We start from the raw sequence: 18,073 nt of genomic DNA on the forward strand, positions 1-18,073 counted from the left end.
GAGTTGATACAGTAGCTCGTGCAGATTTTTGCCAATTCTCCTTTTGTTCAAGCTAATTCTGAAGTTTTAGACCAACCGAATACTTTGTCCAGTTACGTGAATACGAACAACACTACACACAGTGTGGTTTTTGTTAGGATAGAAGTGTTGGAAGAAGAAGCACAAATGGCACAAGCTGTTCCAACTTCTAACAATTTCTACCGATTCAGAACTAGGGAGACTAGTGCTCAACTAATTATATTGTGTAATGTTTTTAAAACGCCTTGCCAACATCACTATACCTCAGCTACAAGTTGCCCGTTTTGATTTTTTTTCTCTCCATAATTGGAAAATTTACAATTATGATAATGTAGAAGAGGGTGAGAATTAACATTCTGACCATATACGAGGGCGGTTCAGAAAGTAACCTCCGATTGGTCACAGTGCGGGTTGTGGGGGGGAGTAGCGATGCCATCTGTGCGTTCACGCACTCAACAGGTCAGTCGGCATCAAGCCGTGGTCGAGTGAACGTCGTACCTGCGCTAGTTTAGTTTTTGTGGCAGTTTGAAATGTGTGCTGCAATAGAAAACCCCGCCAAATGTGAAGTGCGTGCTGTCATAAGGTTTTTTACAGCCAAAGGATATTCTGCAGCAGCTATTCATCGTGAGCTTTGTGCCGTGTACGGACCGAGAGTTATGAGTGAAGGAGTTGTCCGTGAATGGGTATGTTTATTTTAAAGTGGACGAGAAAACGTTCATGATGAAGAGAGGAGTGGTAGACCATCATTGGTGACTGACGAACTCGTTCAGACAGTTGATGCAAAAGTTCGTGAAAATCGACGTTTCTCAATGTCGGAGTTGTCTACTGGTTTTCCACAGATTTCCAAGACTCTCTTGTACGAGATAGTGACAGCAAGATTGGGTTACCGTAAGTTCTGTGCACGGTGGGTGCCCAAAATTCTTACCGACCACCACAAAACTCAAAGAATGGCCTCTGCATTAGACTTTCTGTCACGTTATGAGGACAAAGGAGAACCATTGTTAAACAGAATCGTGACCGGTGACGAAACCTGGATTAAGTATGTGAACCCTGAGACAAAAGAACAATCAAAGATGTGGGCATATTCAAATTCGCCTACCAAACCAAGAAAAGCCTCGCAAGATTTTTCTGCCAGAAAACTGATGGCAACGGTGTTTTGGGATGCCAAAGGGGTGTTGTTGGTTGAATTCATGGAACGTGGTACGACCATTAATCAAGACGTGTACTGTGAAACAATAAAAAAGTTACGACGGGCTGTACAGAACAAACGCCGTGGAATGCTGACTTCCGGTATCGTTTTTTTGCACGATAACGCCCGTCCTCACTCTGCTCGCAGAACAACGGCCCTTCTTGAGTCCTTCAAGTGGGACGTTATCAACCATCCACCTTACAGCCCAGACCTGGCACCAAGTGATTATCACCTCTTCATGCATTTGAAGAAATGGCTCGGGTCACAGCGGTTTGATGACGACGAAGAGCTCAAAGATGCGGTCACAGGCTGGCTCCAGGCGCAAGCGGATGATTTTTATGCAGAAGGAATTTCAAAGCTTGTGAAGAGATACGATAAGTGCCTCAATCGCTATTGAGACTATGTAGAAAAATAGTGCAAAGATGTAGTTGTAAGATGTATATATTAAAATATTTTTATTTAACTTGGTGTATTTTTTTAAATCAACCGGAGGTTACTTTCTGAACGGCCCTCGTAGAATTTGAATGGACTGGTAAAGTAAACAGTTGGGAAACACTGACTCAAGGAACATAATGCCAGGCTTCAAAGTTTTAATTAACAAACAAAGAAGAGTAATGAGGAAAGACACCAATTCCTTGCAATGTATTGACGATTAATTTCCCAACAGGATTTATCTCGAGGCAAACACTGTCACCAATACAGCATACCACCTGTTGAACCTACCCGACAAGAAATGGGAACTTTACTTCACTTGTAAGACAGCCTGTAAGTGGACTCACCTTGCACAAACTTTATTATCTGCTCATACTGCTCCTTGGCCTGTCCCTCCTTGACGAGGTCGATTTTGTTCTGCAGGATGAGGATGTGCTTCAGCTTCATGATCTCGATGGCCGCCAGATGCTCCGACGTCTGCGGCTGCGGACAAGACTCGTTCCCAGCTGAAACGTACCATTAGGGCATGTGGATAGCATGATTATGTATGACATTCTATGGGTATTCTACTTGCAGGTGACTAAAGCCACTATTGCTGCTAGGGTAGCCCTTTGTAAATAAATGTGAGATAAACTTATACAGTATGATGCAATGCAACCAGTGTTTATAGTGATAAGCCCCGAGGTCATTAGTGCACCTGTGAGAAATAGAGGTAGGTGTGTGTGTGTGTGGGGGGGGGGGGGGGGGGGGGGGAGTGGGGATTGGTGTGGAGTGTGAGGACTACAAGCACTAACGTACATACTTTAACTCAAAAAAGAATTCATCTGGAAGTTACCAAAGTTTTCAGTATTGTTTTTATGATTGCCATTAACATAATGCCTCTACTATTTGGTTAGTTGTTACTTTTACTCCTAAATTATTTACATTCTGCCAGAACTTCACAATATTTAGTCCTAGGAGAGGCAGGCGACAGATTCCTTGGACGGATCACCACAAAGTTTAGTCGATGCAGGAAAGAAGCAGCTTTAAATGCCCTACTTTCACTGTTACTCCAATAGTGCTGCTCTGTCTGTCAACTTCATAAGGTAGGATCAATACAGAAAAGAGAGAATGTCTAAAGAAGAGCAGCGCATTTTTATCACGAGCTCGTTCAGTAAATGAGAAAACATCATTCGGATGTTGAGCCAACTCCAGAGGCAGATACTACGAGATAGGCACTGTGCATCACTGAGTGGTTTACTATTGAAATTTCGAGAGCATACATTTGCAGAAGAGTAGAGCAATATGTTATTTACTCCCATGTGCATGTAGTCGAGTGAGCAGGATGAGAAAATCTTAAACATGTTGGCTCTCATTCAGTTGTTCTTCCTCTGCATCATTTCCTAATTTGATAGGAAAGGGTTACCCACACGCTGAAAGATGCTCGGGGAGAGAAGATGTAGATATGCTTGACATCATTTCAGCTAGAAGAAAGTGTTTAGATTTTCCTGGTTCAATAATTTTTATTTCAGAGTGGGATGTATAGAGACACACACAGCACGGCACATTATTAATGTTGTGCATAGAATTAGTTGAATCTCTCCATTTGTATTTACTTTGACTCCAGCCGTACTTCTATAGACTCTCCTTTAGTAACTCAGTAACATAACATACCAAAGAAACAAATGAAGGCTGGGGCCAAACAGTTATAGTTCAATATTACTGTGATACAAAGGAAATGTGATTCTTAGCATTACTAAAGAACTGCCCTGTTACAGTGTGAAAGCAATTTCTGACACTGAACTGTGTCTCTCAAACTGTGACAGGTTTCATCAAAATCAATCTGTTCGTTCAGAGGATGAGCTCGAAATGGGACAAGTTCATACAATACACCTGGACAACTCTCGTGTTTGCCACTGGAGAGCAGCAGCAGGTGATAGACAAGACTGATTAGCCAGGAGATACTGAATGATCAAGAATGGATCAGGAAATTGTAAGAAGCAGAAGTGGGAGTCGTCATGTGGAGAAAACTGAGTGGAGCAGGTGTGAGAAACAAACAAGAACTGAAACAGTGCAGACAATCAATGTTCTATTTTCCTTAACTGAATATGTGGTTTGGTTTTGATTTGTGTAACACGAGTGGAGGAAGGTGTAAAATCTTTTTGTTTTTATATCACGGAAAGTGTAACTAATTATACAAGTATTAAGTAATGTCGACTTCCACAAAGATTAATTCAATTATTACACGAGACAGCTCTCCCACTTTTGTGCGTCCATAAAATTTCTGAATATAGTGTCACTAAACTAAACTAATGCTGAGAAACACAATAGTGAAGACAGCAGAGGGAATCGAATACATATAGAGACAAGGCCTAGTAGAAATCCTCGGATATCACTGAATTTAACTGATGAAAGGAGAAAATATAAAAATCAGCAAAGGAGACAGGGGAAAGGGAATACAAATCTGCAGACTTAAGAGAAAGCTTTTGACACTGTCGATTGGAATACTCTCTCTGAAATTCTGAAGGCAGTGGGTGTAGAATAGAGACGACAAACCCAAGTGGAAATGTTAACTGTTAAAAAATGGGCATTCCACCAGGAAGTGTCGGACAGGTAAAACTTGAGCGCAATGTGTACAAAGTGGTGGGGGAGAGCCACTTAACAAATGGTGATGGCTAGAAAGGCAGTGCGCAATACGCAACATAGTTAGGATCACCACATCCTGGCAGGAAGGCAGAGAGGAGGTTATCCAAGCCGCTGGGAGGGGCTTAACAATACAGAGCTTATTACCGTGAGGGAAGGACTAATGGCGATGCCAAAGTGACACCACCTCCTGACAGACGGCAACACAGAGATCTCCGAAGGGAATCTAGGAACCGGTGGACTGCAACCTCGGCAGCAGCGTCAGCAGCATCGTTTCCTGGCAGACAGACATGACCGGGGACCTCCAGAAACATCACAGTAGATCCACCGACAGTGAGCAAGTGACGGTTTTCCTGGACCCACTGCACTAAGGGACGGGCGGTGTACAGCGAACAGAGACTTTGAAGTGCGCTGAGAGAGTCTGAGCAGAGGACACGAGTGAAAAGGCTGTGTCGCCAGATGTACTCTGAGGACTGACACGGGGTGAAGAGCTCGCCTGTAAACACTGAGCAGTGTGCCGGAAGCCGATATCAAAAAATGCCAGTGCCAATGACGAAGGCACTCCCGACACCACGATCAGTCCGAGAGCCGTCAGTTCCACGAGAAGGTCACGAAACTGAAGGCGATAGACCGAGGCTGGAGTGGTGTCCTTAGGAAGTGAATGAAGGCCAGGGTGACTACAGGCCGCCGCACAAAATCGAGGTTGTGAGAGTTTCACACCCACCGGGAAACTTGTGTGAAGGTAAGCCGCCATAACAAGTGCCAAAAGTGGACACCAGGAGGTAACATAGCGGCGACCAAAGGAGTCATCTGAGAAGGAGGTATAGGATGGATGGCCACACACGGTATACAAATGGCACGCTTACCTGCCGAGGAGAACGCCACGGCAGTAGAACAGTGGTAGTTCAGCAGCTTCAGCACACAGACTCTCAACTGGGCCGGTGTAAAAGGTGCCAGTGGCCAAACGGATGCCACGACGGTGGATAGTGTCGAGACGGGGTAAGAGGGATGGACGTGCAGACACACAAACAAAGCACCCGTAGTCTAGCTAAGAATGGACAAAAGACCAGTTCAAATGGATGGCAGTGTTTTGACCTTCACCCCACGAAGTACCATTGAGGAAATGTAGGACACTGAGGGACTGCGTACAGCGAGCTGCCGGGTAAGGTACACGGGAGGACAAAGATATTTTCCTATCGAGCACGATCCCAGGAATTTTGCAGTTTCAACGAACAGAAGGGCAACAGGTCCGAGATGTAAAGATGGTGGGAGGATCCAACTGCGCTGCCAGAAATTCGTACAGACAGTTCTGTCAGTGAAAAAACAAAGCCACTGTTGATGCTCCAGGAGTAAAGACGATCGAGACATGCTGAAGACGCTGCTCGGTGAGACGAGTCCACGGAGGACTGCAATACGTGGGAAAATTGTCAACAAAAACGGAGCCAAAGTTGCCCGGCGGGAGACAGACCGTTATAGGATTAATGGCGATAGCAAAGAGGACGACGATCGAGACGGAACCCTGAGGCACCGTTTTCCTGGATAAAGGTGTCCGAGACAAGGCAGAACCCACATGCTCCTCGAAAACTCTACCTATTAAAAATTCCTGAAGGAATCGAGGCAGGTGGCCACAGAAGCCCCACATGTGGAGTGTACAGAGGATACCAGTTCTCCAGCAAGTGTCATAGGCCTTCTCCAAATCAAATAACACAGCCACAGCCAGATTTCAGCGGAAGACCTTTCATGACATGGGTGGCCAAAGCAATGAGATGGTAAACTGCAGAACAGCATGCTCAAAATCCACATTTTGCAGTGCTTAGTGAATTGTAAGACTCGAGCCGCCATACCGGCAGGGCACGAATCGTACATTCCATCATCTTGCAAACGCTGCTGGTGAGGGAGATGGGGCGGTAGCTAGAAGGAAGGTTTCTGTCCTTACCGGGCTTAGGTACGGGTATTAGGGTGGCTCCACCCAACGTCCGGGAAACGTGCCCTCTGCCCAGATGCGGTTGCACGTATTAAGCAGAAAGTGCTTCCCTCCAAGAGAAAGGTGCTGCAAAATCTGAATGTGGACAGCATCTGGCCCCAGGGCAAAGGATTGGGTTAAACTGAGAGCACGACCTAGCTCCCTCACAGTAAAGGCAGCACTGCAGCACTCACGATTCTGAGAAGAGAAGGGTATCGCCAGAGCTTCCTCCATTCGTTTCCGATCGACGAAGGCAGGGTGATAGTGGGAAGAGCACGAAATTTCCACAAAACGGCGGCCCGAGGTGTCGGAGACAGCAATAGGGTCCACGGCGACATCGTCAGCTACTGTCGGGCCAGAAAGTGAGGAACGGATTTCGGTTCCACAGACCCGTGAAGGTTGGCCCACACGACACAGGAAGGGATGGAACTGTAAAAAGAACTACTGAATGAAATCCAGACAGCTTTTTTGCTATCCCGAACAACACAATGACAGTTTGCACGCATCTGCCTATAATGAACGCACTCTGCCATCGTAGGATGACGTTTAAAAATGCGGAGAGCACGTCACCACTCGTGAATTGCATCACGGCACGCCTCAGTCCACCAAAGGACTGGGACACAGCACGGTAAAGAGGAAGTGTGAGAAATGGAACATTCCCCAGCATTAAGGATAACTTTTGTAAGATATTCGACCTGGTCATTGCAATTGGGAAACCTCGTTCTTCAAAGGTCACCAGGAAGGAATAAAGCCACCAGTCAGACTTAGTAAGCTGCCATTTGGGTGTGTACGCAGGTGGGGTAGGAGACAGCAAACGGGTAGCATACTGGAAATGGTCGCTCGAGTAGGTGCCAGAAATAACGGACCACTCGAGACGATGGGCAAGCTGGGCAGTGTAGAAGGATAGGTCCAAATGGGAATAGGTGTGTGAGAAGTCAGAAAGGAATGTGGGTGCTCCACTGTTAAGGCAGAAGAGGTTAAGTTGATTAATAAGATAAGCCAAGAGGGCACCTCTCTGACAGATTCTGGGAAAACCCCAAAGGGGACGACATGCGTTAAAGTCACCGAGCTGCAGAAACGGATGAAGTAGCTGCCCAATAAGCTGAAGAAATCAGTTCTGGTGACCTCAAATGATGGAGAGATATAAATGCAACAAAAGGAAAAAGTCAGGTGAGGAAAAAAATAGCAAACTGCAACAGCTCGAAGATGTGTAGTCAGGGAGCCAAGTTGACTACGAATGTCATCCCGTACGAGTAGCTCGACTCCACCGTCAGATGGAATGTCGACTTACGGGGAAGGTCAAAACAGACAGGGAAGAAATGCGAAAGCTCAAAGTGGCCGTGAGGACGCAATTTTGTTTCCTGAAGGCAGAGTACAAGGGGAGACTGGGTTGCTAAAAGCAGCAGTAAATCCCCCTTGTGGGACAGAAGGCCACAAACATTCTGTCCGAGGAGAGTCACGACGAGGAAGAAACGGAGAGGTGTCACCACCGCGGCTGCCAAGTGACAGCCTGCGAAGACTCGCCACTCGAGGGCACAGAAGCAGAAGGATCCCGCTTCACGAGTTTCACATAAGCACCGGCTCTCTCGAGCTGTCAGTCTGCAGAGTCTGACGCAGAAAAACAATCGGTGGTGCACACCAGCGACACGTAGGCCGCCCGGGCTAGTGTATTACGTGGCGACACCGTCGAAGAGGATCTTCGAGTCGGCGAAGGACAAGACCGTTTGCCTCTGTCGGACCCCTTTGAGTCTTTCCGGTTAGCAGAGGAAGACTCGGGTGTCAGTCGGCCGGAGGGACGTAGGAAGTCTTCACGGGAGAACTCCTGTCCTTTCTGGCCGGCCGGTCGTGGAGCCGCTGGCTCCTCCCCTCGAGGGGAGAGTTTGACGGCTCGTCGCACAGCTTGACACTGGGCGATTTCACAACCTCAGAGCTGAATTCGGGGTCACACGTATGCGTGACCCTGTCCTTCACGGAGTGAGAGTAACAATAACAGAACTGTAAGTGCCAGACGGGAGAACGCAGGGTTTGTGACCGGCCAACAACTTGCGAGCGACTGGGCGAGCCACTTTCTCCTTTACCCAGATCTCCCAGACAGCCCACTCCTCAAGATACACGGAACAATCCTCAGAGAATGAGGCACGGCCGCCACTGCAGTCGGTACGGCGGGTAGGAGGTGGCGGACAGTCGCCCTCGTGTGCATCTCTACCACAGGTTACACATTTGGCTGGGTACTGACAAGAAATTCTAGTGTGGTTGGAAAGATGACAACGGTAGCAGTGCATCGGGTTCGCAATGTACAGCCGGACTGTGATAATTTCATAGCCTGCTTTCATCTCGGATGGTGCAAAACTCTAACAGAGGTGAGAAAAAGAGTGCACTAAGAGCGTATCTACATTTTTCATCACCTGATGGACGACAATGATACCCTGACATGCATCTGCCTATAATGAATGCAGTTTGCCATCGTAGGATGACTGTTAAAAATGTGGAGAGCACATCTCCGTGCGCGAATTGCGTCAAGACTGGAGTTCAGCCTCGGTCAGACCGTCAAGCAGCCAAGTGTAAATAATACCACGGAAAGAATTCAAAGTTCTACGGGCCTAGAAAAACAGGATATATAGGCAGTTGTTATGCTCGATAATCGAAAGTAGTCTCCAAAAGCTAAGTGTCACTCCGTAAACGAGAGCAGGATTTCACAGGGCCGGCAACTGCGCCAACACTTTTCTGAATAATAAGTGGATTTAACGTTGCGAAGGACTGACTTTCTTCAGTACGTGAAACCACTAGGAACCGTGGTGCAGCTGAAAGGGTCTTTGAATCGTTAGCCTAATTCCGTTTACGTTTCATAAACGTCGATTGTGTAGGTGATCGGTTCACTGCGAGAAAATCCCTCAAGATTCCCAGTGTCTGTAATGGCACGCTCCTTCCAACTGGGGCCCACTTCACAAGGGGGCGCACCTGCCTTAGACGATTGTTCAGACTTCAAGTCACACATCCTGAACGCCTGACGGGGGAACAATCGGCGATTTTGGAAGGTAGCAGCTCAGGCAATCACCCCTCCCTGGGCCCGGCCTGTACCAGGGGCTGCGGGCGAACCCTACCTGTCGACCCGGGGCTGGGAATTACGCATTACCCATTCACGTGTTGCACTTGAGACACCTGGGCCGGCCTTCAGGAGCGCACAGGGAGGAAGAAGAAAAAGAGGATCCTCAAACACCAAATCGGAGGAAGGATAGGAGAAGGGAAACGAAGAAAAATAAGGGAACGAATAACTGGTGGTGAGACGGTTCTAATGTCGGTGACGGACAATGCAGAACATTTCCAATAACACCCCAGACATGTTCCCCAAGGGAGGGGAAAAAAATAGCAAGAGGATAGACATGCAGCTTTATTTGTGACAGCCTTTTTGTTGTGAGTACCTGCGTCTCAGCATCTCCGCTATATGGTGAGTAGGAACTTTCCCTTTTATAATACTGTTACAATGATTTTTATAAACATATAAATTGTTCATTCTTTAACTTCTTAAGAACAGAAAACTATGTTGTCAAAAAATAGCACTAAAAGTTGTAACTGTTTTGACTTAAATAATATAGACACACATTTGTACTACAGCAAAAACCTACTTCTCTATAGCCCTGGTCACTGCATGTATAAGAATCAGAAGTTCTTTTGTCGCATGCAATATTTTTAAGGAACCGTGTGTTAAATCACATTATGCACAGTACAGGGACAGAAGGACACAATACCCACATACCTATAAGCAGGAGCGCTGCATCCATCACGGCGGCACCGTTTAACATGGTCGCCATAAGAATGTCGTGACCCGGGCAATCCACAAACGATACGTGCCGAACGACCTGCAACCACCAAGCATCACACAACTCTGTAAACGACTAAGAAAAAGTAATACGTAATTTCACATGAAAATTTGGTGAGAAAATCCTGAAACACACTCCCAAGTTTACACCTATAAAAATACTTCTATTAAGGAACATCACTATTGGAAAAAATGCAACGGCTTCAAGTGCAAGGTCAAACAAAACGTTACAGGTAGTTCACCACTGTAGAGTATGTGATAAAGTGAGATGAAACTAACACAATTCACAATAGAGGGTGCCCAAACAGTTACATATATGTAACAGAGTTAAAGTTGGAAATCACGCAAAATGTTTCCTAACTGCATGTTCTGTCAATCACGCAAAACGTTTCCTAATATAGATATTAAAAGTGTGAAAACTTTTTCACCTTTATGTTAGTGACCCAACTAATATTTACAATCACATAAAATTTTTATTTCTTTCTCCAGAAAGTAACCATGATGATCCCTGAAAAGAAGATGATGGCACCTTCAAGACCATCAGCTAAGAAAAAAAATTATATTTTAGTAAAGTGAACACACCATTCCATTACTTTTTTTTCTCAGAATAATTACAAAAGTCTGTTTAGTGGACACATTGTATCAACATTACTGAAACAGTGTATCACACAAGTAACAAAAATTTTAGGGAAAGATCATGCGAGGCTGAGATTTACTGGAAGAATCCTAAGGGAATGCACTTCATTCACAAAAGAAGTGACTTATAAAACACTCGATCGTCCGATTTGCTAGTACTGTTTGTCAGCCCCATAGCCAAGTATGATTTACAGGAGGGAGGGGGGGAGGGGGGAGGGGGGGGGGAGCGGAGAGCGAGTGCAAGCATGAGTGTTAGCTATGTTCACATTGTGGGATTTGTTGTGGAGATTTATGCCCGGCTCGTGCAGCCGATGAGGCGTGGCCCAAGCTGCAAGTTCCTGCAACATCGATGCTAGAACTCTGAGAAATACTCCGTTCTGGCACATGGTCCTGTATCCGTTGGCTCGTCTAAAACACCGCACAAATCCCAGATACATCATCAACTGCACATGCGCAGCTCACAGGCAGACCTGTGATGTTGCATCTTGGGTACAAGCATACAAGTAGATTATAGCTGTATACATTCCATAGTAATCAGTATAACCTTGTTTTCCATTTGTTTGTCAAGATGGAGTGGACAAAAAATAATACAGTAAAACATACTGAAGAATTCTCGAATGATGCTCGTTGTGGGATCTAACATCCCCAGATCATGAAAACCGCAATTCCAAAAATGATGAAATTCACCAGCTAATGTCTTTAATCGGCGTGTCGGATAAAGAGAGAGAGACAGCAAACTTCATAACCTCAGGTCCCAATTCCTCCGAGAATAGAATAAATCTTTATCTTCAAACACATCAGGATCTGGCAGAGAATAGTTTTACATATTCAGGCATACAATTCACTGTGCTTCCTCAAGGACACAAACAGCCTGAGAATGAGTTTATACACGTTTGAGGGAAGTTAGAGCAAACTTATTTTACATGATTTTTATCACAGATATTTATCTGCATAACTTGCATGCTTGAAAAGGAAAGCCTTTTCAATGAACTTCATAGTTATCACTGAACTATCATCGACACGAAGCAAACAAATATTGCCACTCCACTTGCCGGTAGTGACAAAATATGCTGCAACTCACTTCTAACTTGCTTACCGTCCTCGGCAACATTTCTACCGAGTCTTCATAGCAATGTAAATGGTGGTGGTAGGGGTGGGGAGGGGTGCTCTCCACCTCCCAGGTTCTACAGTCGCCCCTGCTAGGTTATCGGTATCTAAACTGCCAGGTGGTGAATAAAGTATACAAGCTTCTCAGTTTCTTCTTAGGAAGTTATGAAGATGAACGCAGCACAAAGTCACAATAGTTGCTTTATGGGGCTCAAGATTAATAGGTTTTCATAGAAAATGGCAAACAGAGAGTAATACTCCAAAGGCATTTTTGACAACTCGCCGGGCTCTACAGAGCCGTAGTTAAATATTCTTCCTTTGTTATGATTACCTGGAAAGAGTTTCATGACATATTCTTCTTGTACAAAAGCATCATCTGCAACAATTATATAAGGGGTGCTCTTCCAGACAGAGATTACCGTCCTGGTATGTGCAGCTCACCTGCTTGAAGGGCTTTGTTAAAGGATGCATGGTTAAATAAACCTCCATCTGAAAAACACCCTTGTACTCCCACACCTGCATAAAGAACCCGGTAATCGGCATCCACTAATGCCATTAACACCATGCAGAATGTGTCTATATAGTTGCAGCAAGTGCTTCCAGCATGAGCAGGATTAACAGTTTGCAAATTGTTGGGTTGGGTTGTTTGGAGGAAAGAGACCAAACTGCGAGGTCATCGGTCTCATCGGATTAGCGAAGGACTGGGAAGGAAGTTGACCGTGTCCTTTCAAAGGAACTATCTAGGCGTTTGCCTGGAGCGATTTAGGGAAATCACGGAAAACCTAAATCAGGATGGCCAGATGCGGGATTGAACAGTCGTCCTCCAGAATGCGAGTCCAGTGTGCTAACCACTGCACTGCCTCGCTTGGTAGTTTGCAAATGTTTTCCACCTAAAGCCCTTATGCAGTGAGGAAAGTTCCACCTAATCCCAAATTCTCTTGAGCAGTTTCGTTCAACTGCGTTCCAGCAATCAGTACCCTCAATAATAAACAAAAAATCTGAAGAACGTGTTTTTCATTTTTTTTTTTTTTTGGGTACATCAGAAGAGACAAGTGTCAAAGAGGAAACAGAACTGGAGGAGGAATGAAGTACTCATTCGGAGCCACCTCAAAGTCCACAGCGCAAGAAGGCCAAACTTATTCAACACAACCTAAGTTTACATCATTCGCAAAATATATGGAATGTTAACATCAAGAATTTTGAAACATAAAATGCCTTACGATCCTGTAGGAGAGGATACAGAACATTCTTGAGGCAAACCTGAAATATTAGATGAATTTCAGAATGAATCGAGGGCAATAACGGAAACTCTACACCAGCTGACACAAATGAGGGGCAGCTGGAAAACATTTCTATTTAACTGAGGACAACTAATGTTTTATTGTCCAAATCAATTTGTTTATAACTGCAGTTAATGGCATTTAGTTTTAAATAAAATATCAGTAAGCATAACAAGTTCCTACCTCAATTTATCTTTTAAGTGCCTTTATTTGCCTGACAAACTTTTTTTAATGATTTGACTGATTTTGGGGTTGGAAATGCTACGCACGTACATCGAGGAGCTGTACGAATCTCCAATTGCTAACAAATGTAATGTAACCGCAAGCTGTTCAGCAGCGGTTACAGCTTCTAAAACTTTGTATCCTTCAGTGTGTATTATTGAGCTATCGTATTTAGTAATTACTTCAAAGTCCATTGTAGAGACACGAACAAAATTTTTGAAATCCTGTTTGTCTTCAACTTTCTTGTCACTCGTCACTGAACAGTAAGCTCCACGACTACATCATTTATGGAGAAAGTTACGCATCCCAACATCTACATTCATTTCTCAGATTATTCTCTCTTTTTACAATTATATTCACAGTGCTAACACAGAGAAATAGAAGTTCTGCATTGGACGCCATTTTCCGTGAAACGTGTCACCAGTGAGAACACTCACGTCGGCTGCTTGTGACGGGCACATGTCTCTGGACTAGGTCGCGAGATACTTTTCTCTGCGGCCTGTGCCGGGCACAAATCTCCGCAACAAATCCCCCAGTGTAAACGTAGCTTTAGAGATGCTCGACAGATTCAATTTGTAGACAATACGACACAGGTGTGCATCACGGATAGCATTGCTCTGGAAATTCCAAGAGTGTACGCTCGACGAAGTGTCCGGTAACACATTACTTCCTCCCACAAATTTCTTGCAAAATGACCACGATGAGAAAATCAAGAGAAACCAGAGTTCGTACAGACGTCTACTGACAATCATTCATCCCACACACCATTCTTCAATGAAAAAGGGAACTTTGGGATTAGCTAGTGATTCCAGAAGTAACCACATCCTCACACTCATGTCAGATGGCTTGCGGAGTCTGGCTGTGTAACGCGACTAATCCTCAAAGTGGTATCTGATGATACGTTTCATCATTAGACATCTAAATACATCATGCAAGCATGACCACCAAATATTTCTATACTGCACACACATTAAAAAACCTACAGTGATTATAGCATAGCAGCCAGCTGAGACCCGGATGAGTGATAAAAGTCTTTAACCAATCACCAGGTCCTATTATGTTCACTCACTAACATCAAACTGAGAAACAGAATCTTTCTTCAGTGTCTGCTCCACTGACGGTATAGTACAGATAGTCGAGCTGTCAGGAATTGGGAGTGGGCATCCAGGGCTGATACTAAATGGTAAAATAAAGAGAATATATTTCAATGTAAGGGATGCATGGGCCTAGGGTAGGAAGTTACCAGGTGTAGGCCATTCTAGAAGGTTCAACAAACTAAATAAAGTAGGCAATGGGAGAGGAGGCAGTTCACGTTACGTTCTGTTGGTCGTCAGTCGTGGAACGCAGAGGCAGATGCTCTGCCCCCCAGAAACACATCTGTTTTAGTAGAGGCCTGGATCAAATGAGTTCTGCTCTCCAAACCCTCCAATGGCCACACACGTGAATGAGTTCTGCTCTCCAAACCATCCAGTGTCCAAACACGTGACCTGCTTCACGAGTTCACTATTGGCTAAAGCGATGTGGTGAATTCGCCAGCAAACTTTGGCAGAGGGGTGAAGGCGTCTGGTGTCAGCAGATTTAACCACACAGAACTGCTTCGGTTCCAAAAGCAGGCAGCTCGGATAACGTATGCATAGCTGAAGTTGCTAAGGGAGATAACTTGTACAGACTTAACTGGGGCCTTTGAAATAAAAATTTTTTAAGCCAATTCCCGAAAATATTTCTTGACTGGCTGGCACCTCAAAGTATCAGTGTAACTGCGATCAAGAATTTTGCAAAACTCGCAACAATAAAACCCTGATTAATGAACCTGCTTTTAAGGAAATCTCACTTTTAATGAAGATATTCTTCAGTCCTGGAGAAAATCCCATAAAAACAATTTTATTCCTCTATGTTTTTAACGGGAGGTTGAACATCTAGTGTCAACAATGTTAAACTCTGTCACTTAAGTTTCCTGTACTTTAGAAACCACTGTAGCAATGAACATGAAACATTTACAGGACATTATACATTATGTTTTTCGTGTACTGAACTAAAATTATTCCATTTCAGCCTGTGGTTTGGGAAATATAATACTGTAACTACATGGTTAAAATTTTGCACGACTTCTTGTACCTTCTCCAAAACAATTTTAATTATACTTGACATAATGTTTCTATTTTAGCTCAGTAGACTCAGTATATTTGTTGCAACTCCTTGAAAATTTGCATACTCTATTCCACATGGTTCCTGAGAATTAGCAAATAATGCAAATGAAAATGTAAATTTTCAAAAATGGTTTCTTAAGTTTGAAACGGACACCTTACTAAATAAAGGTTTTATTTTTTGAAATGATGATTAAATGGACACCCTAGCTGCAAGCAGGCGTTGATCTACTTCATTGGGGACATGTTGAAAATGAGTGCCCCGACCGGGACTCGAACCCGGGATCTCCTGCTTACACGGCAGATGCTCTATCCATCTGAGCCACCGCAGGCACAGAGGATAGTGCGTCTGCAGGGACTTATCCCTTGCACGCTCCCCGTGAGATCCACATTCTCAACGTGTCCCCACCACTACATTCGTAGTGCGCCTAATAGATGTTTGCCCATCATACTCATTACTCGTGGCAGATTAATCTACCAAGTCCAGTACGAGTTGGGGCATAGCGTGTGCGTTCACACAAGAAGGTCAATGGCCGGGAAGCCATATTTTAACTATATATGACGGTAGTATCTGTTCCCGAAAGAACACATACCGTGGATGACCATGCAGCTTTGCTAGAAATGAAATGATAATTAAATAGACACCCTAGCTGCAAACAGGCGTTGATATACTTCACTGGGGACATGTTGAAAATGTGTGCCCCGACCGGGACTCGAACCCGGGATCTCCTGCTTACATGGCAGACGCTCTATCCATCTGAGCCACCGAGGGCACGGAAGATATCCTCATTTCATTTCTAGCAAAGCTGCACGGTCATCCACGGTGACTGTTCTTTCGGGAACAGATACTACCGTCATATATAGTTTTATTTTTTATTTTTACTCATTCAGAAGCACCTTGCGCCATACTGTGTATCACCCTGTGGATCATTTTTCCATGGACCTCTTTCTTTTCTCCCTCCCGGACTACTTAGTGGCCATTTCTGCTGGGTATACCTATTTATGATGCGAAACTTGACCATTCATTGAAATAATTTGATTCAGTTTACTCTAGGAATAATTCCCATATGCTGTAGCACTTTCCCCTAGCAATGTTGCTATCATTAAACGCAATAACAGCATCACAGATGTCCCCCCATTTTACTGTCATCCTCCCAACAAAAACATCTTTCGGTACGCGAGCAGATACGAGATTGATGAAAGGCTCGTATGGGTTCCGTGTCTGTCCTTGTGGACACTTCCTCAACAAATCAGGATGAGCCAGGTCTCTGTAAGTGGGATTTATGCCTTCCATGACTGCTGCTGGGATAGAATGTTTCTTGCTGTATGAAGTGTCCGAGTACTAGCTGTCGCATTATTTTCACTACGATTTTGGTCCCACAAGGGTAAGGTATATGTATTGGTTTGTCATCTGTTACAGTTTGTGCCTGCCTTACTCTGAACAAATCATCAATGTTATTCCTAATGGTTATCCTACAGTACTGCTGTATTTCATCAATAACTTTGTCTGCCAACCAACGACTTACGACTTTACTGTCAGAAAGTTCCCGGTTTCTCAAACTTAGTGTCAACTCCCTCGGCCTGGTGCCCATACTCTTCTCTAGGTGATCAACACATTCCAGAATGAGATTTTAACTCTGCAGTGGAGTGTGTGCTGATGCGAAACTGGCAGAAGTGAAGCAGTTAGGACCGAGTGCGAGTCGTGCTTGGGTAGCTCAGATGGTAGAGCACTTGCCCACGAAAGGCTACGTCCCCGAGTTTCAAATCTCTGCCCGGCACATAGTTTTAATCTGGCAGGAAATTTCTACACATTCCAGCTTTGCGATGATGATATTATTATTACCATCAGGCAAACCTCCTAGTGCACCGTTGCATGCTTTTGAGTCTCCACCTAATAAGAACTCAACAGTAACACAAAGCCGTTTCCTTCATGGACCGACCAAAAATTTCAAATAGCTGCAGAGGCTTCCGTTACATCACCTGTACCTTCATAGTTAAGGCCACAGGTATGTTTTTCTTAGCTCACTGATTTAATTTATAACAATGTTTTTCAATATCCAAAAGTCAATTACCTTTCCAGTTCCACACTGGATGCTACAGCAACAGAATTCTTGAAACTTTAACATACTGCAGGGGTTTAGATTACAAAAAGCTACAGTACTGTTTTCGACACTACTATACGCAAAAACAACATAATTTCACTTTTGTAATATTGCAATCAACATCTTTCTATCAGGGTTGCCACAAGTTTCCCCAAGTGAAATTCTCTGTTATTTCCAGAATAGTTTTAGCACTTTTCCCTGACAAATTTTGAGATCTCAAGGGTAAATAAAGACAAAAAAAGGTAAGGCTTTCTGTCTTTCTAAACATGTGAGCAAAAATCTTAAGTACAAACATCAACATCTTGTGTCATGAACTGCTTTTAAATGGAGAAAGTAAGCCAAATGGTATGTATGTTTCAGTAAGACCATTGACGTAATTTTATTCCAATGAAGCAAAACAGATTTGGTGGCAAAAATACGCATTTCGTTGGAATCACAAGAAAGATTTACAAATACCTTCACTGCTTTCAGAAATAACCACAAAAAAAGTAGGCCTCTTGAAAGAAATGTATAAGGTGGGGAAGAGTTGTGTAAACCAACA

At 44.2% G+C, this 18,073-nt stretch overlaps 1 protein-coding gene and 2 non-coding genes across 3 annotated transcripts in view; all 3 read right to left on the reverse strand.

The window, feature by feature from the left end:
* The window catches only part of LOC126213030 (eukaryotic translation initiation factor 2 subunit 3), an 87,584-nt gene that overhangs the window by 45,026 nt on the left and 24,485 nt on the right, over positions 1 to 18,073 (reverse strand). Inside the window, exons 5-6 of the mRNA XM_049940600.1 lie at positions 9,979 to 10,081; positions 1,987 to 2,145 (exon numbers count right to left, since the gene is read on the reverse strand). Coding sequence (XP_049796557.1) covers positions 1,987 to 2,145; positions 9,979 to 10,081 — 262 coding nt within the window. The remainder of the gene's footprint in view (positions 1 to 1,986; positions 2,146 to 9,978; positions 10,082 to 18,073) is intronic.
* Positions 15,689 to 15,763, reverse strand: Trnat-ugu (transfer RNA threonine (anticodon UGU)). The gene has a single exon. It is a non-coding gene; the product is annotated as a tRNA-Thr (tRNA).
* Trnat-ugu (transfer RNA threonine (anticodon UGU)) lies at positions 16,129 to 16,203 on the reverse strand. The gene has a single exon. It is a non-coding gene; the product is annotated as a tRNA-Thr (tRNA).

Source organism: Schistocerca nitens, chromosome 11 (assembly GCF_023898315.1).
Source record: "Schistocerca nitens isolate TAMUIC-IGC-003100 chromosome 11, iqSchNite1.1, whole genome shotgun sequence".
NCBI classification, from domain to species: Eukaryota; Metazoa; Arthropoda; class Insecta; order Orthoptera; family Acrididae; genus Schistocerca; species Schistocerca nitens.